At 40.2% G+C, this 26,064-nt stretch overlaps 1 protein-coding gene and 1 long non-coding RNA gene across 4 annotated transcripts in view; one reads left to right on the top strand and one right to left on the bottom strand.

The window, feature by feature from the left end:
- Positions 1-3,533: 3,533 nt before the first annotated feature.
- On the bottom strand, positions 3,534-25,782 carry LOC128851323 (uncharacterized). 2 transcript variants are annotated; one of them, XR_008448666.1, is made up of 5 exons: positions 24,220-25,782; positions 23,346-23,525; positions 23,171-23,241; positions 22,186-22,250; positions 3,534-9,504 (listed from the first exon to the last, which is right to left on the bottom strand). It is a non-coding gene; the product is annotated as an uncharacterized LOC128851323 (long non-coding RNA). The 2 variants fall into 2 exon arrangements; XR_008448665.1 differs by having other exon boundaries at positions 3,534-9,501.
- The window catches only part of COLEC10 (collectin subfamily member 10), a 36,441-nt gene continuing 32,715 nt past the window's right edge, over positions 22,339-26,064 (top strand). The window contains exon 1 of one of the 2 annotated variants that reach the window (XM_054059363.1): positions 22,339-22,722. In XM_054059363.1, coding sequence (XP_053915338.1) covers positions 22,575-22,722 — 148 coding nt within the window. In that variant the 5' untranslated portion in view covers positions 22,339-22,574. The remainder of the gene's footprint in view (positions 22,723-26,064) is intronic. The other variant, XM_009568761.2, reaches the window with a different exon arrangement.

Genomic DNA, 26,064 nt, shown 5'->3' with positions numbered 1-26,064 from the left:
CAGCTGAACTGTGGGCCTTTTTAGCAAAGGAGAAGTTTGGGGCAGAAAGTAGAAGCCTGGCAGAAAAGAAGAGGAGGAAGCCTGTGTCCTGTTAATAACTGAAAAGTTATGGTGCCTGAAGCTTAGATTAACAGTTCTGGCAGATTGATATCTCAAGTTAAAAGCACCATTGTGCATATTGTAGGAATACAGTACAGATTAAGTTTAAAGTCAACTATAAAAGGGTAACTGAGATCATCTTTGCAATGAGGGTAAGCCTCATCTCCAGAAAAAAAAAATACCTGAAAAGGGAACTTGGGATCCATTTTAAAATTTGGCATTAAGCCATTCTTAGGGCTTTTCTTAAGATCTAGTTTCATTTGCATCCTTTGTAATCTTTGCACAAAATGAGCAACTAGACAGCTGTCCTATAGTTGCCAAAGGACAGTATAAATTCAGTTTAGATGAAAGCATTGGAAGGACACTTATAAGTACACAGGTACATGCATTATAAGGCTCTGAATGTTCAAAAATAACCAAGGAAATAAAGTAAGAGGATGTCTTGCTGAGTGCTTAAACAGTCTATTGACTTTACTGGAAGTTTTGGCAAAAGCCAAAGGCAGTCTGGCCTCTTACTAAAGCAAACCCAGTGAAATAGTCGTTGCTGACTATGGCAATATCAGCTGTGTTTCTTTTAGGTTTTACATGAAGTCTGCTGTGTTTGGGGCTTAGAAAGAGACCCCTAACTCACAGCATGTGTATCAAAAGGTCCACGAAGACTCACAGAGCTTTTGAACTTGCTTTGAGTTGCAAGCTGAATAATACTTTATTTTCCTTCAACAGAACTTTATGAAATTTACAGTTAGCAGGTTTTCATTATGAAAGTCAGGAAATGTGATACCTTGAAGGATTTTCACATTAATGCTTCAGGAACACTTGAATCCGGAGCCTAAAGAAAACTTCAAGGCTTGCAAAACCACTTAGGTTGGAATGTATAATAGAATAAAAAGCAATAGTTTTCATGACTCTCTGCCAGCTGAAGCCACAGATCAATTAGGACATGATTCTGCAAGGTGCCAGTGTGTCTTGTGAGTCACTGTGTACTGTCAGCTCTTTGAAATCAACAGAACCAAGTCAAAAGACACTCTACTTATCGAGATCATTTTTCTAACAAATCAGTAGAAGAATGTTTTCCTCTATACGCTTTGAATAGAAGAAGAAACTCACCCTCCCAACCTTAAATATAAAAAAAAATAAAATTGCTAAGGAACCAGCATTTCTTATATCATAATGAATGCAAAACAAGCTGCTAAGCAAGCAGATAACATGAAGCATGTTAATTTGGAATTGCAGTAGCATTTGATAGCAAAGCGATGGCTAAAGTTCTATCAGCTTTTCCATTCTAAGCCACCACAAAAATCTATCAAAAGCAGTTACTTGATTTGTGGTTTCCAAGGCTCAGAATCATTCTAAAATTTGCATTTGATTTGATTTGATTTTCCACTGAAAAGAAAGCAGATCAGTTATTATTATGGCATTCTAGATAAAAATTCAATGGAAGTTTAGGAGAATTAAGTTTATTTGTGCTTTTATTATGCCATAAACTTTCATCCTTAACATAACTGCAATGCCTATTATTCCACAACAGTAAAGAAGAGCTGTCTTATTTTTAAAATAAGCTGCGAAGGAGTAATTTCTCACTTTTTATGAGTACGTGCTAAATGCTCCTCATGTAGACACATGTGGCTGACAATTTGCTGGTACTGTTAAAATATGCTCTTGAAATAAAATATAATAACTGACTCAAGCCAAGCATGTCTTCTATGTGAGAATGGCGTCTTCTACCTATTGTGCTTTGTGCTTTTTGATGCCTGTGATGCTATGTAGAGATCATTGTTGTTTACTGGCATAGCACAAATTTCCAGTGTTCCTCAGGCTAACAGTATTCTTATTTGGATACAAACTCCAGTAGGCTGGGCACTTTCCAAACAGGAAAGGTAGTTCAGACTTTGTTTCAAGAGTGTCACAAACTAAAAAGGCATGACAAAGAAGAAACAACTCAGAAATCACTGAAATCTAGCCAGATCCCCTTGGGCATCAAGCAAAGCCAGTCACCCCTAGAAACACAGCAGCTATTATAACAGTGCCAGCAACATGACACAGAGCAAGGGGAAGGAAGTGCACCAGAAAGAATCACAGGCAACTAAAGCAACCAGAACTTTAAGGTAATTACCTTAGTTAGGAATCTAGCAAAAAGCCAGGATACTGCTATTTTTGTGAGAAGTGTTATTGAGCATTTTATGGCATACAGCGGTCAGGAGTCAGAGCCTCAGTTTTGGGATTTACCTGAATGATAGTACCCCAGCAGGGCATGAGTGACTCAGGGTGAAGAATGTCAGCTACTGAATCACAATGCCACTTCCTGAGGCACCTCATTTTTCCTAACAGAAGTCCCCAAAGCTGCCTCATACTAGGTAGGTTGTAAGATCTTTGGAAAGCTGTATATATCTGAGGTCTTGGACCAGGATTGTGCCTGGTGCAATGCAGTCAGCCTTGCTGGCTCTGCCTCCAGGTTACAGCTTAACCATTTAATTTCCTCAAGTCCATAAGGTCATTCAAGGAGCAGTCAGCATTTCCATTACAAACTCTTCTTTCAGGGATTTATCATTACAATAAAAACATTATTGCGGAAATACACTGTTTGCATAAATTCTCTGGTGAATGAAGGTGAGTTTAAGTGTCAAAAATTACTACATCAGAGCAGGATACAAGGAAAAGGACTAAGTACTTGATTCTGAAAGGAATGTCAAATACTTGTTTTTAAGCACCTATGTAATTTCATTGAGCTCCAGAACTTTTTTTACATTTTTAATAAGCAAGAACAGGGACCAGAGTAATTAATAACTGTTAAAAATAATTAATAAACAATTAAATAAATAGACACCATACCTATGCCTAGCATTTATGCAAGTAAGAGCCACATCTGCTCACAGATAAAAAGGACCAGGATCATAATCCTAATACAGAAAATAATGCCATCTCATTTGTGTAATGAATTTCAGGTGCACTTGGTATCCTCAGCTCTTGTTCACTTTAACTGTAAGAGAGTCAAGCTATTAAGAAAGAGGACTGTCTCCTAACCTTTGAAGGAGATAGGTTTGATAATGCAATAAGTCCCACACATCCTCCTTCCACCTGCTCATAATACCTATCTTATGTAGATACAACAGGAACAATTAATATATATTATAGCTTTTGGAAGAAAATTAATGTGTGACAGAGAGAAACTGATGTTTCTGTAGATAACTAATTCTTCTGCTGAGGCTAGAACTCTAACTCTAGGGAGTGTTAGGAATGGTTGGACTCGATGATCCAGTGGGTCCTTTCCAACCTGGTGATTCTGTGATTCTGTGATTCTAATCCAGCATTTCAGCAGTAGAAATTATTCTTTCTCTTGTTAACATGCTCACAAAATGGTATCTCTTTTGTCAAAAGTATTTCCCTACACAAATACAACAGAAACACACCTGCATGACCGTAGAATCATAGAATCATAGAATCATAGAATCATAGAATAGTTAGGGCTTAAAGATCATCTAGTTCCAACCCCCCTGCCATGGGCAGGGACGTCCCACCAGACCAGGCTGCTCAAGGTCCCATCCAACCTGGCCTTGAACACCTCCAGGGAGGGGGCAACCACAACTTCCCTGGGCAACCTGTTCCAGTGCCTCTCAACTCACATGGTGAAGAAATTCTTCCTAATGTCTAGTCTAAATCTGCCTCTCTCCAGTTTGTACCCATTCCCCCTCGTCCTGTCACCACAAGCCTTTGTGAATAGCCCCTTTCCAGCTTTCCTGTAGGTCCTTTTCAGGTACTGGAAGGTCGCTCTAAGATCTCCTCTAAACCTTCTCCTTCCTTCTCTTTTCCAGGCTGAACAACCCCAACTCTCTCAACCTGTCCTCGTAGGGAGGGTGCTCCAGCCCTCCGATCATCTTTGTAGCCCTCCTCTGGACCCATTCCAACAGCTCCATATCCTTCTTACATTGAGGATTCCAGAACTGGACACGCTATTCCAGATGAGGTTTCACAAGAGAGGAATATAGGGGCAGAATCACTTCCCTCGACCTGCTGGCCACGCTTCTTTTGATGCAGCCCAGGATATGTTTGGCCTTCTGGGCTGCAAGGGCATATTGCTGGCTGATGTCAAGCTTCTCATCGACCAGCAACCCCTAGTTCTTCTCTGCAGGGCTGCTCTCAATCACATCATCTTCCAGCCTCTACTGAAACCGCGGATTGCCCCAACCCAGGTGTAGGACCTTGCACTTTGCCTTGTTGAACCTCAAGAGGTTCTCACAGGCCCACTTCTCCATTCTGTCCAGGTCTCTCTGGACGACATCCCATCCTTCTGGTGTGGCAACTGCATCACTCTGCTTGGTGTCATCCACAAACTTGCTGAGGATGCACACAATCTCGCTGCCAATGATCCTGTCATGATCCTATGATGCAGTTGGAGGCAGAGTTAAATAAAGGTTGAAACTATCATCTTCTGATAAATACAGCTAATTGTGAATACAAATTTTACTGTGTATACAGTATGTTAAGGAAGAACTGAAACAATTATTAAGAGGACAGTTGCAATCTAATTATATATCTCATGGATTTAATAAAAAACTGATTTTGTCTAAGATAGCTACAAAAATTGTATAAAACCTACTACAAAAATTTAGGCATAGCAAATACACATTATAACTTAAAGATGAAACTACAAGATAGGATACAGAACAGATCACGAAAAAATATTTCCTGAATTTTAACATCATAACTATGGACATTACAGGAAGTAGAGATCAAGAGAAATTGATAGAAAAGCAAATGGAAGGCAATGCAGAAAGACTCATAGACATCTTGAATCTATCTGTAGAGCTGATGCCTCTTAATTAAATTCTCTATTGCAGTTAGCACGAACCCACATCCAATATTCAAAGGAATTGCCATACCCAACAGATTCAGTGAGCTCCAAGCCAATATATGTGCCTGTGGAAACCAAAGAAAAAGGGTTTTGACAAGAGAGTGTACCAATATTTTATCATCTCCTCTCTAATGGAATTGAGCTGTATGTACTGATAAACAACAGCAGTAATATCTGTAACAAAAATCCCACTTTCATCAACATCAATTAAACCATATTTTGACAGTTATTTTCCTTTTTTTCCATGGGTCTATTTTATTTATGAAAATATCAGGATAAGAACACCTCGAGCACATTAAAATACTACAGCACACTTTAATTACCTATTCAGGTGGATTTAGTATTTACTTCCTGAGTGACATAAGGTGAATTGACTGCAGACAGATCTGCTCCTCTCAGCCCTTCTCATAATGCTACATCTATCAGCTCTCATGCTTCATATTCATTCCATGAATTACTTCTAGAAGTGCCTATTTTTAGTGTAAATTCACTATAAAATTTGTCAAAACTGTTACGTTGTACAGCATGCCAAGACACACCTTTCTTTTTTCTTTCCCTCGAAGAGGTGATTCAGTTCTTCACTGTTCTTCATTTGTTGACTGCAGGTCAGCAAATGTGCCACCCATCTACAAGAATGGCCAGAAGGATGATTCAGGGAACTATAGACCTGCCAGCCTGACCTTGGTTCTGGGGAAGGTTGTGGAGCAGATGATCTTGAGGGGCATCATACAGCACTTAGAGGATAATCAGATTATCAGGCCTATTCAGCATGGGTTTAGGAAAGGCAGGTCCTGATTGACCAACCTTATCTCCTTCTATGACAAGGTGATCTGTTTAGTAGATGAGGGAAAGCCTGTGGATGTTGCCTACCTAAATTTTAGTAAAGCCTTTGAGACCATTTCTCACAGCATTCTCCTGGAGAAACTGGCTGCTCATGGCTTGGATGGACATACTGTTAGCTGGGTAAAAATCTGGCTGGGTGGCTAGGCCCAAAGAGTTGCGGTGAATGGAGTTAAATCCAGTTAAATCCAGTCACAAGTGGTGTTCACCAGGGCTCAGTGTTGGGGCCGGCTCTGTTTAATATCTTGATCAATGACTTGGATGAGGGGATTGAGTGCACCCACTTGGGCCACAACAACCCCATGCAACATTACAGGCTGGGGATGAATGGCTGGAAAGTTGCCTGGTGGAAAAAGACCTGAGGGTGCTGGTCAACAGCTGGCAGAATACGAACCAGCAGTGTGTCCAGGTGGCCAAGAAGGACAATAGCATCCTGCCTTGTGCCAGAAACAGCATTGTCAGCAGAAGTAGGGAAGTGATTGTCCCCCTGTACTCATCACTGGTGAGGCTACACCTTGAATATTGTGATCAATTCTCAGCCCTTCAGTACAAGAATGACATCATGTTGCTGGATTGTGTCCAGAGAATGGCAACAAAGCAGTTCAAGAAGGGCCTAGAACACAAATCTTACCAGGAGTGGCTAAGGAAACTGAGGTTGTTTAGTCTGGAGGAGGCTGAGGGTAGACCTCATTGCTCTCTACAACTACCTGAAAGGAGACAGGAGTGAGGCAGTTGTTGGTCTCTTCTCCCAAGTCACAAGCAATAGGGTGAGAGGAAATGGGCTCAGGTTGCACCAGAGGAGGTTTAGATTGGATATTAGGAAATATTACTTCACTGAAAGGATTGTCAAGCATTGGAAGAGGCTGTCCAGGGAAGCAGTGGAGTCACCATCCCTGGAGAAAAGAGAAAAAGCTGCAAATAACAGAGGTAGCTCCACAGGTAAAACTGTTGGGGACAGTGTATGAAGAAGCTCATCAGGCCCACAGACTATGTTATTGTGTTTTAACTGTATCAGGATTGATTCATATTTTTTGTTTAATGTATAAGCTTGAAAGGTTGAAGAGTATCAAATTGAAAACAAATTTATCTAATCCTGCTCTTTTTTCCTATCAAAGTTCTGCTTCATTGGACTGTCTGCTAGAAGTGTCAGAGAAGTGATAGTCACCCAAGAAATTTTTGTAGGACCTCTCCAAGATAGAAAGAGATGCTTTAATAACTAATCCTGTTTTCCAGCTCGTCTTCTTTTTAGCTAAGGGAAAACTGAAAGTAAGAGCAAATCAGATAATAAAGTTGACAAGAGAGGATTGTTCAAGGCTGATCACCTCAACCCATACTTGACAGTCTGCGAAATCAGCCAACTGTGATATCGGACTCATGTGTAAAATGTTTGTTTCCCTCACTTAGGTAGTATAAAAGTGTCACAGGCTTTCTACCCGCACTTCCTAAGTGGATTTCACTTCAGAGCCAACTTTACTTTAAATGTTGGCTTGTAAGAGTCATACAGCGATTTTATGCATGTGGTACCTATTACATGCAGTGGAAACAATGCTACCCCTCTTGATATGGTATGTTTCTTCAATTAAGGAATTGTCTTGTACCAAACATGCTGGCTGCAGGGACTAAAGACACAATTTGGAAGAGTTGCTTTGAAGTGTAAGGCAAGAATCTGGGTAAAGCTACAGCAGAAGTCAAATAGCCTGTGTGTTTTGTGCGTGTTTGGCACCCAGTCTCAGGAGTGGATGTATCCCCAAAATAACACAAGGGTGGACTCGTTTCTCTGAAATAACAAAAAACCAGCTGAGGATACTCTGGTGAACGAAAAATCTCCTAGCAGCTTTCCTTATGTGGAGGTAGCTCGTTCTTTAACACTCAAATATATCAAAATGGTGCTAAGGCACTCAGTCTGAAAATGTTGTCAAGCGCCATGCTGCTTGAGACAAAGAAATATTTTACAGTAATATCTTCTCAGAACTCGAATCACTTTTAACCAGTAGTTCATAGTTATAAACAACAGGAACTTACATGCCTTTGGGCACTTGCATCAAAAAGCTTTTACTGAGAAAGGGTCAACACACTCAGACCCAGTAAAGCACTGCTGATGCAGAAACCTTTGTCATATTTAGTCAGAGTATTACAATGAACAAGAGTCATTTGGGAACAGCTCAGTTTTAACAATTCAACTGCCTCTTGGGGAAGGGCTCTGTCTTAACTGTTCAGCCACATCTGTTCACATCTGCTGGCACTGCAATTCACAAAATGTCAGAAAATGGTTGTTTGTGGAAAAGGAAAGTAAATTAGGGCTGAAAACTTGTAATATACTGTTATTATTAAATTAATCTTTGGGGTAGACATCCACATGAAAGAACATTCATAGGAAACAGACAGTCTGCCATAAAAATCTTCTCGGTAAATAAACAAAACATCGAATATCTGTGTCTGTTTGTGTTGTGCAGCAGATCACTGACAAAACCCAAAAAACCAAGGTGTAGGTTTGCCAAGCTCCGGGTCAGCAGCCTGGTAGAAGACCCAAAATAAAAGCATCTATGATATGATATTCTTTTTGGCTGAAGTTGTTTTTTAAAACTACTTCATAATTTGTTTTGAGGGCTGGAGGGCTTGTATTCTTGTTGATTTTAAAATATCTGCCAGTTTTCTTACAATTCTATTCTACTGTTAAGTACAAAGGCTGAATTTCTGCTTATAGCTCACACATAATTTGCTTTTCTCTTTCCTGTGCCTTGGAGTTTATATTAGCCTTTGATCTAGGCACTTGAAAAGAGACAAGTATGAATGAACAGATCCATTAAGTACAATAATGCTGTATTGGTAGCCCACAATCCATTCACATCACTGATCCTTTCAGATAACTGAATTCTATGTTTATTACCTTCTTAAGTACTTTTAGATTACTTTATACTATTTATTTCTTACCAAAGAGAGGGTATTAAGAGATTGCAACATTGGCAAGATCAAACTTCTAGAAGTGAGGAAACAACACATTTGCATTTGCCAAGCTAGCCTAAATTTTGAGATGACATTTTCTGTTCAAACAAGAGATGAAATGGAGAAGGGCAGGCATGCAAAGTTGCAGAATTAAGGCTACTTGGGAAACCCCAGGTTTGGTACTTCCTAATTTCAAAGTGTTGATTTTGAAACCAGGCCAAACTTCATATGAATCAAGGCCCTGGGGAAGAGAGTCCACAACGAAGGCAGATGAAGATTGTAGCAGAACACACGGACACAAGGCTAAATTTGGGTTGGCTGGACAAAAATATATCTGGCTTTTCCCAACTTCAGAGGAGTTGATTTTCCACCAAAAAAAAAAAGACGTGTGAGTTTCAATTGTGTGTTACTAATTTATTTTCTAAAGAAAACCCTGTTCACATGCAGCCACCTCTTCATCATCAATGGGACATCAATGCTCTCTGCTTGTGACAGCTAGGCAGAGGCCAGCTCTGCTTTTGAAGAAAGCAGATAAATGCTCTCAGTACCAGCCACGCACACACCTTACTGTCAGTAGAGAGAACTGGTGGAAGAGGGCATGGAGAAGGCTCCTAGAGTGGGGCAAAGGAGAGAGCCTTTCCCAGCCCCTTTTCCGTACAAAGTAGCTCCAGCACCCCTGTAATCTCTTCTGCTGTGCTGGTTGCAGTGGAGCTACAGGCACACCGGCGTCGGCTTGTGGTGCAGGCAAGCTGCCACAGCTTCTGTGAACTCTGCTAGGGAGAAATGGGAAACATTTCTGGAAAAACTTTGTGAGGCAAAATAAAATGTATTTTTTCTACTCTAAGAGCTCTCTCCTTTTTCTCCTGCCACATATGTATGTGCATACTCCTCACACAGCCATATTTCAAAGCCCTGTTGGAAGCACCAAAGATGTTAAAACTTCACAGGATCAAGTAATGGGAATGTTTTATGCTGGGTCAGGGCTCCAAGGTGTGCAGGTAGGCCAGCTGCCACCCTGATGATTAAAGCAATGTAACATACAGCCTACCACAGAACATTAAGTTAGAGGAAAATTTTCCTCTTGCATTCCTCCTTTCCTCCAGTGCATAGTCATGTACTGGAGTGTCCGTTGCTAGTCCAGTTTATCCCAATAAAAGTGATATCACTGAGTTCAGGATGAGAGGATCCCTCAGCAGGTTTCTTATCTGGTCTCCCTAAATGAATCAGAATTTTAAAAGCGCAAAGCAAATACCAAGCGTCTGCCACAGCGATTACAGGAACTAAAAAAAAATAATGACACGTAATAGCACATTTCTCTCTGAAGCAGCTTTGATGTCAAGAAACAAAATACCCAAGTACAGCTTTTTTTCTAGCTTGTTCATCTTTGGGGGTTGCCAGAGGAAGGTGTTTTTTGCCTCCCAGACCACCACAAAGTTGAGACATGGAGAAGAAGTGATAGTCCACATGACTCTTCTGTGAAAGTTCAGGATTTTCCAAACGGCCGTTTACAGTTACATGTTCATTCATTTTTCCAGTCAGTGAGCATTACAAAAATAAAGGACAGAAAAACAGAGGTTATGCTAATAGCTCCCAAGTGACTATCAAGAGCACGCAGTTTCAATCTCTGATGCAGATGACAGTAGTTTTTCTCAGTAAGCTAAGACATAGCCCTGTTTTTCGAAATTGTGTATAACAATTTGTAAAATTTTTGTCTATAAACAATTGACTTTTAAGTGATTCTTTTAATTATTGGCAGCATTAATCACATTCTCCGACAGACAGCAACTGTAATAGTTGTAGTGAGGTAGTAAGGAATTTTCCATCAAAGCTGAAAAGCCCTTAGGTGAACAAAATCATCTACAACTTAAACCAAATTCACTGAGCTGAAGAAGCAGCACCAAATGTCTAACCTTCTGACACTCAGACATATTCTGTAGTTGAGATCTGACATTTAGCCTGTTTGCTTTTTTATTAGATTGTCTGTCTTAAGAAAAAAATCAGCTAAAATTAGTAAAATTCTGTGTACTTGACTAAATACTGAGAGTGATGGCCTATTTTAATACTCTCTAGTATGATTCACTGAATAATCCAATATGTAGCCTTGATCCAGCTGTGGTGGAATAAATTATACCTTGCTACCTCATTGGGATGTTAATAATAGACAAGCTGTTCATCAACAGTAGAGACAACACTTGTTCGTGATCCCTCCTTTTTGCAAATCTCGGAAACTTCTGAACCAAACTTAATACAGATAGATGAGCTATACTGAAATAAAAGCACTCATGGACAGAAAATTGTATTGTCGGACAGAATCACAGGTAGGACAAGAAGAAATGGCCTGAAGTTGCACCAAGGGAAGTTTAGACTGGATATTAGGAAATACTACTTCACTGAAAGGATTGTCGAGTATTGGAACAGGCTGCCCAGGGAAGTGGCAGAGTTCCTGTCCCTGGACCTATTTAAAACATGTGTAGATGTGGCATTCAGGGACATGGTTTAGTGGTGGAGTTGGCAGTGTTAAGTTTACAGTTGGACTCATTGACCTTGAAGGTCTTTTCCAATCTAAATGTTTCTGTAATTATATGTTCAACAGAAACTTTTCTGCATATGTCTCACTGTCTTTACCATATTATTTGACATGTGAATTCACTCTGTATTTTTCCTGCTTTCCAAAGTAAGTGAAAGACAATCACTTGGAATGGAAGGACCTTTGTTACGTCCATTCTTATGTTCTACATATACCTGTTCCCATCTGTTCCCATTATGAGTTCATGTCATTCTGTGGAAGTTAACCTTGTGAAGAGGAGGACTGGGCTGTTCATATTAAAACACTTGATTTGGTACAAAACTCAGGGAAGTTAATGTGAGTTTTTTTCTCTCTCTCCATCACAGATCTTCGATGCTTCATGGTCTTTCTGAATGTTCACCTGCAAAACTGCTTCCTTGGAATCATGCTTTTCCGTTCATTTGCATTCAAACACCTACTGGAGAAGCTCATTCCAGTTCTGTAACTTCCCTATGTTTTTCTCTTTACTCTATTTCCTCCTTCCCACAGAAATGTAGCTTGAGATATTCTCTGTTACTCGAAACTCTTTCCCAACTGCATCATGCATCCTTTCCAAACTCTCGTCACATGCCTCTCCAATATAACAAGGTGGGACCAAAAGAGTTACATGGCTTTCTTTTCTCATTCATAGTGGAAATTTGTTTCCCCCACATATAGGTTAAAAGTCAAATGCTTTGCAGAAACCCATTAGAATCATCTCTCCAGTCTCCAGAGTTATGAGATACCATAGCCAAAGGAAAAATACAGGCACAACTCCTTCTGGACCTGAACTGTTCTTGGGAAGAACTGCATAAGCAATACTGTGGCATTGTGCCTAAACTTGCTAGCTTTGCTGGACCTAAACTGACTCACACAGGATCATCTTTGCTCTCTCAGTAACCACTGCACTGGTTAATCTGCAAACCAAATTGCCTTCCCATGCATAATGGAAAGATGACTCTGCTTTATCAAGCAAACTGGCTGTCTAAAAGGTTATTTAGGCAAAATGTTGAGGTTTTGCTACAAATATCTGAACTCAGGATTTTTTTCTGAAGAGAGACATTAAGGAGCATCAAATGAGAACAATCAAGGTCACTAAGGACAGCCGGGCAACATCTCAGCCATCTCCCCACATGAAAGACAGTGGTAAGACTAAAGCCTCCAACATAAATAGCAGTGGAGTTTGTCAAGAAGGCTGTATGCTGCGACAAGCTAAACCAGTGGGCCTCAGGACTGTTATCTGTTATAATGCAATGCAAACCAACAAACAGGTATTGCTGTGTGCTGAAAAAAATCACTCATAAGATGTATAACACTTCAGGATGAAAGGTGCTCTCTAACTGTGATATACCATGTCATAAATGTTTTCTTAGGAAACAGGATGTAGAACCAGTTGGCTTTGGGGCCTAAAATTGATAGAAAGTTATAAATACTTCAAGTACAAGTTTGGTTTTTTAAACAGGCACACATATTAAACATACTTTACTAAACATGCATTGCAGAATATCCAGCAGGTTACAAAAATGAGTATAACTAGCCACTGGAACGGGGTAGTTGTTGTTTTTTTACTCACTTAAAGTATTTAAATATAGCTGATACATTTTCCCATCACCACCAGCAGCTGTGAGCAGGAATTGTTCGGTGAAATTCCAAGTCTTATGTTATGTAGAAGGCCAGCTAGGATCACTGTAATGATCACTTCTGGTTTTAAAAGCTCTGAATAATATATGTAATCCCTAGCTCCATAGGCTTCTGTTTACAAGTCAATTATTTTGGCTGTCTGTATCAGGAGAAATAAATAGTTGCAGCCAGTCAGGGTTTATTGAAAGTAGGGAATTGCTATTTGGAGTGAAGCCTTTTTCTAAGAACCCTGCTGTATAAGCCTATGGTCTTTGGAAACACCGAAGCTGATCTCTATGACACATTCTATTTGCCGAAAGTTTACGGTAGATTGACTCACGCCGTTTTGTGTTGTGCTCTGTTTAAAATACTATATTTTTTTTTGGTTGAGTGGTAGCTGTTTCAGTGGTTACCTTTTGGTTTGATGGTTTGTTTTTATAGGGCAGAGAAAGTTTACCCAAATTACGAGCAGTTGCCAGTACTGCCTGAAGAAAAATGTCATCCTGACATTGATTTCTTTTGGGAATGAATCATGCAGCTATATAACTTTTAGCAGTGCTGTCTGTCTAGATTTGTGATCTTTTTTATTTCTTTTAGTACGAAGTTTGTCACTTGAAACAATGCGTGATGTCTCGTCTTACGCATATTTATAGGTTTCCCTCTGTTTACTAACAGTTCTGTTCTGTGTGTCACTCGTGTCTGGCATATGCATCATCAGTAGTTCCATTTCAGTATAGAAACCCATAATTTCACTTTATATTTTGTCCATATGCATCATTTTTGTGGCTACGTTTTATCCATGATGGGGCATAACAAGGAGGCCTTCTTAATGATAGAAACCATAATGTGTCCCAAATATAGTCCAGTACGGATAATTGTAGACAGAAGTTTAGGGGTATTTTTGGTTTTGACAATTAATGACTGCCTGCACAGAAGTTTTAATGCATTGCATCATATGAAAACCACTGACAGAAAACCAATGGCACATTCCTTTGGAGAGTTCTCTTGAGCTCAGCTAATCTAAAGAAAATCAAAATGGCCAATTCTTTACATCAGCACAAACAGAAAACTTAAGTAATGAATACAGCTTTATGGATTTCTTAGGCCAGATCCTGCTCACTCAAAATGTTCCATTTAGGAGGAAAGGGCTGAGAAATCCCAGGGGCAGCAAAATCAAAGCAGCAGATGTTTCTAGTCTGGTTCTAATCTCATGTAATTAGAATAACAGATAAATTATAAGTTCTCATTTTCTCATCCCTACTTTCTTTTTATGATAGCTTGATTCCTTTGCTTCCTTGATCTATTACTTTGTGTCCCTGTTATTTATGATTTATTAAGTGCTGCTGAGGCAAATCTTTGGAGATATAAAGCCATCATGTTTGCCATGATGTTTAGGAGCTCTAGTCAATAAACCTCAGCTTTTGCTCTTTGAGAAAGGGCAGCTCAGCATTCAGGGTGTGCCTCCATTGCTTTCCCCACCACAGCATGCAGAGACACTCACTGAATGTACGCCTGTCCGTATGACATAGCATGACGGCAGGTACAGTCATCACATCTGAGGGAGTCGACACTGAGGACACATTGGCATCCACACTCAGGGGAAGACAGTTACTGACTCATTCCCCACCGCAGATCCTCCTTAAAGAAAACCACGTGCTGTCTGTGAATCTCTTCCTAGTGCTAACAGGCAGTAATTCACTTCCAGATCGATTCAGTCTAGAAATTTAAAAAAAAAAAAAACACCAAAAAACAAAGCAAAACACAACAATATCACAGAGATGATGCCAGTTCCAACTAAGGAACCGGCATAAGCAGCATTGAGCTGGATGCCAGTCTAAATACACTTCCAGAGCTCATCTGTATCCTTGCGAAATTGGCTTCCTACCTCTGTGAGCAGGCACCATGCCATCCCGCTGCCTGGGTACTAGGGTGGGCTGCCAAGCAATCATGCACACACACTGACTGTGGGCAAGAAGGGCATGAATCCAAGCCCAGGAATGTGGATGAAACAGCATGGCTGAAGCTTTTGCACAGATTCAATAGTTAATGGACCACGTTAACAGTGTGAAGCTGGAATCACCACAAAGATCAGCCAAAACAGTTTCCTCCACCATGTGAAGTAATTTTTATCACCAGGGGATCAGGACGTATATTACATAAGAAAAGAAGAGGGAGGAGAGGAAGGGGAAGAGCAACTGGAGATTTCTTAATGATGGGTTGGGCATTCAATCTCTGCCTGCCCTTTGCACAGTCCTTGTTCTTTTGATTAGGTCATTGGTCTTTGGAAAAAAACATCTGATCTGTGATGCAGCATTGCAGATGCTTTGCCTGGCAAATCACTTCTGTACTATAAAGCCAAAGACCAGTTAATATTAGAGGTAACCTCTTACCATTAATCCAGAGCTTCACAAGTTCAAGTTTATTCTTAACTGCATCTGGCTGGCTATTTCCCAAGGGGTAAGACCTCTCCACCACAGCGAAGGACAAAAACCTGCCAGAATCTACTGCCTCCTCCTAGTACACACTACTTTGACCAAACTGCAAGCACCTAACAGATTGTGGTAATTTCCTGTCTCTTAAGACTGAAAATGACTGTGAATCCCATACTAATTTTGGAATCTCCAAAACCCTTGGAGAAATGACAATGCTACATATTTTACTGAGAGCGTTGGACATAGTATGATGCTGTCCTTGGAATTGATTTAATGTTACTCCTAAACTCATAAATTCTTTTGAACACTGTCATAAAAGCCCACACATTAAACAAAACCACGCACTGAATTTTAGTGACGAGAAATACTGTGCTGATTTATGAGCCTTTCTCCTAAATCTATACTTATATTGCTATAACCAGAGAGCAGATAGATTAAAAAGCAAAGCACCCAAGCAGATGTCACTTTCTGTGCAGGGATGAGACAAACAAAAACTTGAAGTTCTGGAAAGTCCTACCCTGTAGAAAAATGTTGAAAAAGTGTTCCTAACAGTTCCCATTAATGGCAAAATAATTACTATTCAGAAATATTTTTATAAGCCCCGTAGCTCAATTTTTTCATTGCCAGACGTGGCTCAGGAGTAGTTCCAAGTGATGTGAATTACTCCACATGGCAGATGTCACAGCAGTCCTTTTATCCAGTCTGTGCTAGTCCTATACTTTATATGTTAAACTACTGTTGAGCTAAACAGTAGCCACATTGTATACTCAAGTAAGTATCCACAATTCAGAGACGTGCGTATGAAGAGGGGACTGGAATCTAGTCTTCCAGTTTCCAGGTCACAGGTTAAAAGCCCCAGAGGTACTAGCAATAATTAGAATTGTCCAGAAAAATACTTCTATTTTTTTAATCTTTCTTCATTACACAAAACTTGAAGTTGTAAAAAAGTCTAATTCATCAGCAGACAGAAAAATCCCCAAACAAACAGCTTTCTGAATACGGACTGAGTGAGGGTTTTTTTCCCTTTTGTTTTGTTAGGCTGTCAGGCAGAAAATATGCTCTTCCTCCCCATCACTAACAAACAGTCTGGCTGACAATAACTAGGAAGGTGGGAGAATGAGGCTGAAAACTTTCCTTTTTTTTTTGCCAGCAAGACACCCACTCAGACATGAAACCAACATTATGATACACATTACGCAATGCTGTGCATCCCCAAACAGCAGGGAAGCAACTCATGAGGTAAGTTAGAGTTCACTGAGCAGGGCAGATTTCTTGAGACAGAGTGACGAGGGCCAGGAGCTCTGAGCAGCAGGTCAGCCCTTTCGGAACAGTGAGCAGTCATTGTCATTATTGATGCTGCTCAACAGCACTGCAAAAAAAATAAACCTGGAATGCCTGTTTTAGTCTACAAACATATTTTCAGATACCTATGGGCTGAGAGGGAGGTCTTCATGCTTTCTCTGGTTTCCTGTGGATCCTTCTCTTTTCATTGTGTTTCCCTCTCTCTAGTTCCTCCTACCCTTGCCTTCCTGTTTTCTGGATGAACTCATAAATGCTCCAGGGCAGGTAGTGGCCTCCTGGTTTGCTGGGGTGTCTTTTGCAAAATGCTGAAGAAATTGCTAAAAACTGTTTGGCTCTGGCTCTGTTTGGAAAGTCTCTGGCAGAGTATGAACTAAAGAAGGAAAAAAAAAGGAGAAACTATGTAATCCTAAATCTACACAGTCTGTAAACGTGTGTATTCAAGCTGAAGATCAAACAAGTAATCCAAGGCACAGCAGCTGAATCCTAGGACCAAGAGACTTGGATCCAGTAGGACTGATAGAGCTTGCACTTTGAAGTCTTGTCATAGTTCTGCACGATAAACAGGTTTCATGTACAATCCACAGGCCAGCACATCACTTAGGTACAACTTAGTCATTTGCATATTTTACCCTGGACACAAGCTTAGCATCTGCCATCTCTTGTGACTATATCTCCCACCCTAGGCATGGTGTTTTTCAGAACACCCCACACAGTTTATCACTTCAGGAAAGGTTGTGAGCATGCTGACAAGCAAAGCTGAGCTTTGCAGCAATACAAGGCTTTGTACAAGGCTCTGTCTGTGTTTCAAAGTTAGTGACTTTTCTGTTAAAAATGTTTTCTCTTACTTTTCTCTTAAAAATATTAAAGAAAGCAGGATCAACCTTTTTCAGTTTGTTGTGTTGGAGGCTATGTCTATTCTCATGGGGCAACTCATGTACAACTTTTTCACTAACCCCTACTTATAAACTTAGAGAGCAAACTCAAAAGACTGCATGTCATTTCTATTTCAGTTCACAGCAGTGTGTTTAGTTCTGTTTCTAAATATAACTACTTTCATTAGCCATACAATTCCCTGTTTAATCACTTACATGACTTTATTTATTTTTTTTACAGAAGAGCCTTGAACTAGAATGGAAGGGCAAACTGGGCAGGACAGAAATGTGTTACCACACAGAATATCACATTTAGTCCCTATTTCTACAGCCCCAAATAACAACTCTCTAAAGATCATGGGGAATGTTCAAATTCCACAGCCAGAACTAAGCTCCATGGCTCAAGACATGATGTGATCTATAAGAAGAGGTGAAGGAGAACTCTAAAAGGCAGAAATGTCTGAGATAAGAATGTAAAAACCAAAGGCTGGGTACATGCCCATAATCTCTCCTGTGTAAACAGTTAAATTTGTGTCAGGGAGCAGCATGTTCAGTTTTCTGAAGAAGATATTTTTCCCAGAAGGAATTACATAAATATTTATGAAAATGAAGCAGGAAATATTTTCCCAGGGTAGGACACTGTTCAGCACTGCATCAGGTCAGCAGAAGCCGGGGTTTATTTTGTCAGTCTTCCTCTTGAACTGAATCATTGCCCTCTTGTTTGCAAAAATCTGTTCTGACACAGGAAGAGGTTACACTTAGATAAACACAATTACAAACCACACTGAGCATTTCACTTTCTATCACATCTCTGAATGCATACATGAATGCTTTACTTTTTTGGACAGCTTCTTCAAGTGATTGCATGGAAAACAATAGCAATAGGTATCTGTCTCTGCCCTCTCAGGAAGGCTGATGTCATATGAGTAATGTCAAAAGCACCTTCAGTAGAAGTGAAAACCTAAAGACTATGTGTCAGATAATTATTGACAATGAAAGTGTTCACAATAAAAGATCTTACACACATTGATGGTGAGCCATTAAATTCTTGCAAACTGCAAAAATTAGAAATGCGAAGTTGCAATGCACTGCTAGCTCAGTGAGCAGAAGTTACACACAACCGAGGTCCAATGAAGAATGGGGTACAGTGTTCAGTACTGCACCTCATCAAGCATTCAGCAGCTCTTTGAAGCTGTGCTCTGCCATCCAAGCTCTTTCTAACATTTTGGTGCTGACCAGCCGTTCTGCTCTCTCAGCTGTCTCCAAATCCCTCGTGCCTCACAGTAGACGTTTCCAATTGGAATCTGGGTCAGCTTTTCTGTTTGAGAGCTAATGGCTGAGGGGGATAGGAGCAGGAAAGCAGAGGTAGGAGTATCCCAATAAGAGGTTGTAAGTTCTAAGGGAGGCCTAAGATTCTCCTAGAGCACTATCCCTGTCACAGACCAGGGAATGCTCACACCCATCTCACAAGATATCCAACTCAACAGAGTCAAACTCACTAGCAAGAAACCAGGGAGCTCATAGTTTATAGAGGAACATACATTTTACACTGCGGAGGCTGATGAAGATCCTCAAATATCCAACAACAATTATCTAAAAAAATTAGACTCTTACTAGGTCTGTTTACTGAACACAGAAACATGGAGATTTTGTCCTTATTTTGGTTCTTTTCATCGGTTATTTGCAGGCATATTAATGTCTAGTCATTGTTTATATCTCACCCAGAGGAATAACAACTGGTGCAGACTGTGTTTACAGGCTCGAGTAGTCATTGCGTGGTGTCAAAACAAAAAAATGACATTTTACAAAATAGCCATGGGATTACTGTCCTCCCTACACCTGGCAAACCATGTTACTGCTTTTCCTCTTCCATTCTCTCTAAGCTTTACTGCCATGATTGATGTACAACAGGTTGAAACACTCCAAATCATCATGGCCTCTAACACCAGGAGAACTGAAACCATGCAGAATCCCAAAGGAGAGAAATCCCCAGATTTATTCAGTATAGTATTGTAAAGAAGAGGAATGTGCTCCTTAGTACTATATTTGGGTTAGAACAGGTGCCAGCAGACTCTCAGCACTTCTGGTTGAATTAGCCCATGGTTATTAGCAGGATGTATTAACCTGGAGTCTAACCACAGGATCTGGGACTTTACCAATTATTAAAATTCCCTTTGGTTCTGGCTACCTTTTGACGAACACTATTTCAGGATGCTGCCTGTACTCCTCATAGTCTATTGACATTTAACTACTAATGTCTGAAGAACAGGCGAGTGAATACAAACTACCGAGGAAGTACTTGGACTCCAAGGAAGCAATGCCCTAAACAAAGGTTACCTGACTACTGCTCAATTTAAAGCAGTAAAATCTTTCAGGATTTTCTTTTGCGTCTGCTCAGGGTTCCCTTGTAATTCTGTAGGAAAGGTTTGCTTTATGTCTTTTATGTCTGGACAACACTGCTTAGTTTGTTTTTCTCTCTTGCCTACAGACATTCCTCTAGTCCCACCTCAATGAGAATTAACATGCGCAATAGGTAGTGTATCTCATTAAATCTCCACCACTGACGAAGCTGCTTGAAGATTTTTCAATGTAACTAGTTTGATAAATACCAATTTTCCAGACTCCGAAGTTTTTGTTCTACTATATCACTTTGATAGACTGCTTGTTAAGTTAGGTTTCCTAGCCCCAAGACAGGATTTCTGGCCCAACATACAGGAAGACATAACTGATTAGCAAACAGCCTTGCAAGGCAAGATAACCTTAAGGCTTTAGAGCAAACACTGGTTTGAATTAGGCAGAGAAAGAATTTGAATCTGGATGTCCTACATCTTAAGCAAATGCCTTCATTACCAAGCTCCTGGATATATTAAGCTTCATTTCTCACTTTGTATTTAGGGCTTTTTTGATTTTCATGGAGGGAAAAAAAAGTAGAGTCATGGTTTATTTTCTAATGTGCAATGAGAACATTTGAAAACTATCACAGCAAATGAAGTATTGGAAAAATGTTCCCTGCTTAGGTCAGTAACTAAACTGATAAAACAAATGGTTTCCTCTGTCACTTACACTTACCCCTCTTTATCCCTGATAAACAACAAAGAAGTCACTGTAAGTCTCCCAGTACTGTGGAACAGATAGCATCATTTCCGTCACTTTGCCAACATTTCCCAAAATGCCTCCTCCAAAGCTAAGTACACTAGCTTCCCACTCCTACGCTCTCTATTCTTGCTCTTACATTGACCTTCTGCTCACAAAATGGAAAGTGAATGAGGAAAAAGATAAATAAAACAGATTTACAGTGTACAAGTCAGAGGCACAGTGCCCAACACAAATCACAGAGGAAGAAGTTTATTCCTGGTACAACTCTATCCATCTACAACCCTGGCTTTCTCTTTCCACCCCCTCTAGCTGTGGCGTATCTGTTATCAAGGTCCCATTTGAGGATGTTAGTTAGACAACAATCATTAGGACAGAGACCACTATTTATTTCTGAAAAGTACTGTATAGAGTTTAGCAAAAATGAAAAGCATTTTGAAAAGTGGGAGAGTCTCTGACCAGGGTAGAAAGCATGAGGGAGATGAGTGCCTTGAACCCACTCAGCATTTTGGCCAACATTTCATCCTACATGAAAGTTTGAAATCAAAGCCTTTCTTCAGACTTTGAGAAAATTTATTTGCTTGTACATCACTGTTGCTACTTTTTCTGTCTACCAAAGGCTGAAACATGGTAGAGCTGGTGAACCAATACTCTCTTAAATAATTAGGAAAGCATCTCAAAAGCTTTTGTCATAGGAAATAAATTTTTTGCCTAGAATGGAAAGAAAACATGCTCTCTCACACACTATGCAGTTCAAAAGTATAGTTCAGCTTTTTGAGTAGCTGTCTCCTTCATTGTGTAAGAATTTCCTGGAAAGACTACAAATACTCATCTCCCCTTTCTTTGCTGCCAGGCTACCTAAAACAGCCTGCTCTCCCTGGTTACAGTGTTCTCCCTTAGAGAAAGATAGAGGTTTTTTTCTAGGAAGGGACTGCACATGAACAGATATCTATCACAGCTCCATCCAATATTGCGATATATTGCGAGCTTGGGTGCTATCTGTTCTCCTGTCCAGGAGGTCACCTACACCTGATTTCAAAGTCCAAACACCCAACTGAAGACCTGGCAGCCACGTCATGTGGATTTGAACCTGTAGCAGCTTCCTGGACAACGCAAAGATGACCTATGGTATTCCACTATCCTAATATTTGGTCTCTTCCAGTTAGCAAGTAGAGGAGAAAGGTGTTATGGGAGGAGCTACTGCAGTCATTCAAGCTCATCCTACTCTGTGGCTTCTCCTTAAGTCTGTCCTTCTGCACTGTGTCTGCCAACATAATCCGGGCTTGGAGCAAGCATTGTGGAGCAATGTATGAGCATAAAACAATAATTTCTGTGTTTCTGGCTCAAACAGCCATTGGTAACATCAACTTTCCATTTGGTATTCTGGGGACTATGAGTATACAGCACCCAAAAGGTGTGAAATAGCAGCAGTGACTTCCATCCACAACAGACTGGCAGCTTGTCCACTGTCACCAATGGTCTCCTTGGAGAAAAGCTTTTGCAGAAAAGTCTCTCTATAAGTTACATGGAGTCTGATAATCTTCCAGTTCAAAACCAGCCACAAGTATCCTATAATTAATTAGTACTCACTTGGATACAATCCTGAACTCTTCTGTCTCTTCAGTAAGTGAAAATCTGGGCATGAAGAGTCAGTGCTGAAAGGAAAAAAAAAAAAAAAAAGAAGACAAAAGAGATATCCCCATATATTGAAGAAATTTTCCATGGCAAAAGCAGCTAAACATCTCACAGATAAGAGATAAATTGGAATAAACAGCTGTCACTGTTAAATAAATATCCTGATAATGTGCAGGACAGAAATAACTACAGCATCGTCAAACTCCTTTCCTCACTTTATTTAGCTGTTCTTGCATGTAGCTCCCAATCTTTGTACTGCTTCAGTTAGTGGAGAATTTATTTTTGAATCAGCTGCATTTTTAAAGACTGTAACAACGAAAGGCATTTCCTGAGAAGCTGCAAGGATGAGCAGCAAGAAAGAACAACAGCTAAGGAAATATGGGACCCTAGTAGTGCTTTTTATCTTCCAAGTTCAGATTTTTGGTTTTGATCTTGACAATCGACCTACAACAGATGTCTGCTCGACACACACAATTTTACCTGGACCAAAAGGTGAGGAATACCAGGTTGCTAATGCTCAGATCAGTACTGAGAAAGGCTGATTTTTAAAAATAGAGACATGGAGGGCTTGTGGCATGGGCTGGGGATGAAAGATGTGAATTATTGTGGACTGTACAAACATCTAGAAAGGTGGAACTGTGATGGGGCAAAGTGATGATACAAGGACATTTGAATTTGCTTTTCTTTAATTTCAGTAACAGTGTCACACATTCTCATATAAATTAGAGTTGTCCTTTTGCATTATTCTCCAGCTACATAAATCTTTTCTTGCTTCTTGTATTCACCACACAACCAGTACAGCTAGCAGCCATAAACTGAGTGCCTTTGTCTAAAAGTGGGCACCTATTGTGAACTGTTAAAGGTTCACTTTGCACCTGCAGGTAGTAAGATATCTGCAATACTTAAAATGACTGAACTGTCCTTATTTCCAAATGCTTACTTGTAAACAGCTCCGCTCTGCATTCGTCAGACTTGATCCAGAAGCTCCGGGTGAATTAAACAGGACCTTCACTACATATTTCAACAAAAAAACAGATCAGCTCTGGCATGTGCAGCTCTTTTATCTTCAAAATACTTTGCAAATATCTGAAACCAAATTTTCTGCCTCAACTTACTTTTTGTGCAACAGAACTAACATCAATGGAATTGCCTGGAGGGTATCTCAGCCAAAAATTAGGTCCATGATGTACAAATCTATCTTGCAGTGACAGATCTAAAATATATATTCCACACCATGGCTATTGCAGTTCGAACTCCTGCTTTCCTTTTAGTAATTCATTATGTTTTTCCATAGGCTACAATTTGAGAGAGAAAAAAAACGCAACTGATTTAAATTTTAAGCAGAAAAAAGATTATCAAGTCAAAGGCACTGCTACAGACTCATTTGTTTTTATGATGGATTATTCAAATGCACGTTGCTTAAAGGACCATTTTTAATCAGCAAGTTAATTTTTTTATGATTACAATCCAAGCTGAACCTTTTGCTGTCACAGCATAAATGCAGAGAGATGTAATGATCCCCAGGGGAGCTAGTGGGAATTTGTTTAGTTAGTATCTGGATAATGGTATGCTGGAGAACAAAGTTTGACAGAATTGTGTTTAACAAGTCACAAAGCTAATGAGGTGGTCTGGTGACAGCATGGGAGTAGCTGGGACTCCAGCTGTTTTCCGCAGTCTAGCTTGGATAGGGAGCATTTGAACAATATATATTATGGTTCTTTGCAAGCGTGATACTGAGAAAGTCAGGATTTAGTCATTACCAGTCCTTCTGTCTCCCGGCTGATATGAAGACACAAGAGGAGCCAAACTCTTGTGTGGCATGGTCCTCACTACTGCTTTAAAATTAAAATACCATGCCTTTTATCCATGATTGATAAAAGGAATATTGAGTAAATCATGTCCATGTTACAGGCTCACATCCACTGCAGGTCATCAAATACATTTTGCAGTCTATGTGGAATGATCCTATAGACTAATTTTAGTTCCTACCAGATCTGAGTTCATCCAGGACAGTCACAAGTGGCTCTCAGTGGCACTGGTTGTATTGACTGCCAGTCAGCTGGGCAACGGGCAATTTAAGACTGAGCAGGCTGGGGGTGTGAACTACAGTTACTCCTCAGGCATCCCTTGTAGTCAAGGACAAAGCATGCTGACCTAATATGGTAGAACAAAGCCTGTCCTGATGCCAGTTTTCCTCAATCTGTCTTATGTCTACAGACTCAGAGCACGTGATCCCCAGCCTATGATCACATCACAGCCACAGGCAAAACTTTTTCTGCTCAAACTTTAACCCTAATAATGGACAAGTCTGTGACTTTTGATTTTGTAAGTTTTTTTTTTTTCTGTGCTACGTCTATTTTGCCCCTTTGTCCACCATTCTCCCCAAAATGGATTTTGACCCACCTTGCACAAGTTTCAACCCCACCTCCATCTGCTCAGCATCTTCAGCTATGGTAGAACACAGTGGTGGTCCCAGAAGATGGAGGCGCTGTGCTCACACAGGACTCTGGACAGCTTTTTTACCACCACAGGCCAGATTCCTGTTGCAGCAACTTTCTCCTTCTGTTTGAACATGAGAGTATCTAATGGGCCAAAGCAACTAGAAGTGAAAGAATTGAAAGGTATTCAATAGCTGTAAAACTTACTATACTGTCCCATCTCACCTATCCCAGTGCAAAGTATAAATTGTCCTGTGGGCTAGATCCAGTCTGTGGGCTACAGGTGGGATGGTTCTTTGTGGTATGCAGCAGCAATACTGCTGTTTCCATCACACAACACAACAAAGAGGGGAAAGCTGAGGGAGAAGTGAGGTTGCTTGGAGAAGCTCAGAATTTACAACCCCTTTATTTCTTGTACTATCGAAGCCTGTATTGCTCACTTCATCATTCACAGATGCTACAGCAGCAAGCACCTGATCTCTCCACATATTCACCCTGAAAATCACCTGTTCAAAAAGGGTCATTAGTGTTGTGAGGATAGGCTATTTCTTATACAAGCCACATGTAACATATCCAAGTTAATTTGTGCAAGTCAAATTACTCCTATTCAAAAATACACTCTTTGTTATTCTCATACCTGAGATGTCACAACAGAAGTATGGTATGAGTGATGGGATGAAAATAAAGGGTAATTCCAGGCTGAGTATCATGAAAGTCTTCAAACCAGTTGTGACAGTCCCACCAGCTCTCAAAAAACATGAGGCAAGACCAAAGGCCTTTGTGTATAACACCAAGAGCTAGAAAATACTCTGCAAGGATGCAGTCTCCCAGGGACAGAGGAATGTAGTAAATTTCTTGCAGCCCTTCTGCACTTTCCATTGCAATGACAGAAGTCAGTCTGAATCCAGCATTGGAAAAGGAGTTTCAGTCTGACCTCTGGCGGTTCTGCATGATGCAAACCAGACACGGTACAACTCCCTCCATCTGCTGCTTCTCCATCAGTGGTGCAAGCAAATGAATTTTGACGATTGTTTGTAAAGAATTCTGCAAAGAAATTTTCTAAATAGCACTCCAGAAAAAAGAGCAAAAAAAAAAAAAAAATAGAGGAAAAGCAAAAGCTGGCACTCCTCTCCCAGTTTCTTTTTCTAGGCACTGCTCAGGTCTCTTCTCAAAAAGATAGGCTTCTGTTTACTGAACACAATCCTAGTGCAATGGTTGTCTGGTTCTGCCTATCTGAAAAAGCTTTCGAGGTACACAGCACGCTAGCTTATATAGCAGTTAAAAACAGAAATGTGTGAGGGATTTTCTAGGATCCTTACTGAAATACACTAGGAAACAAAAACAAAAAAAAAAAAAAAAAGAAAGAAAAAATATGGCTTTGGACTATAACAGATTT

This window comes from Cuculus canorus, chromosome 2 (genome assembly GCF_017976375.1).
Source record: "Cuculus canorus isolate bCucCan1 chromosome 2, bCucCan1.pri, whole genome shotgun sequence".
Classification (NCBI taxonomy): domain Eukaryota; kingdom Metazoa; phylum Chordata; class Aves; order Cuculiformes; family Cuculidae; genus Cuculus; species Cuculus canorus.
The sequence above is the reverse complement of the archived record's forward strand: the minus strand, read 5'-3'. Positions and strand labels throughout refer to the sequence as shown.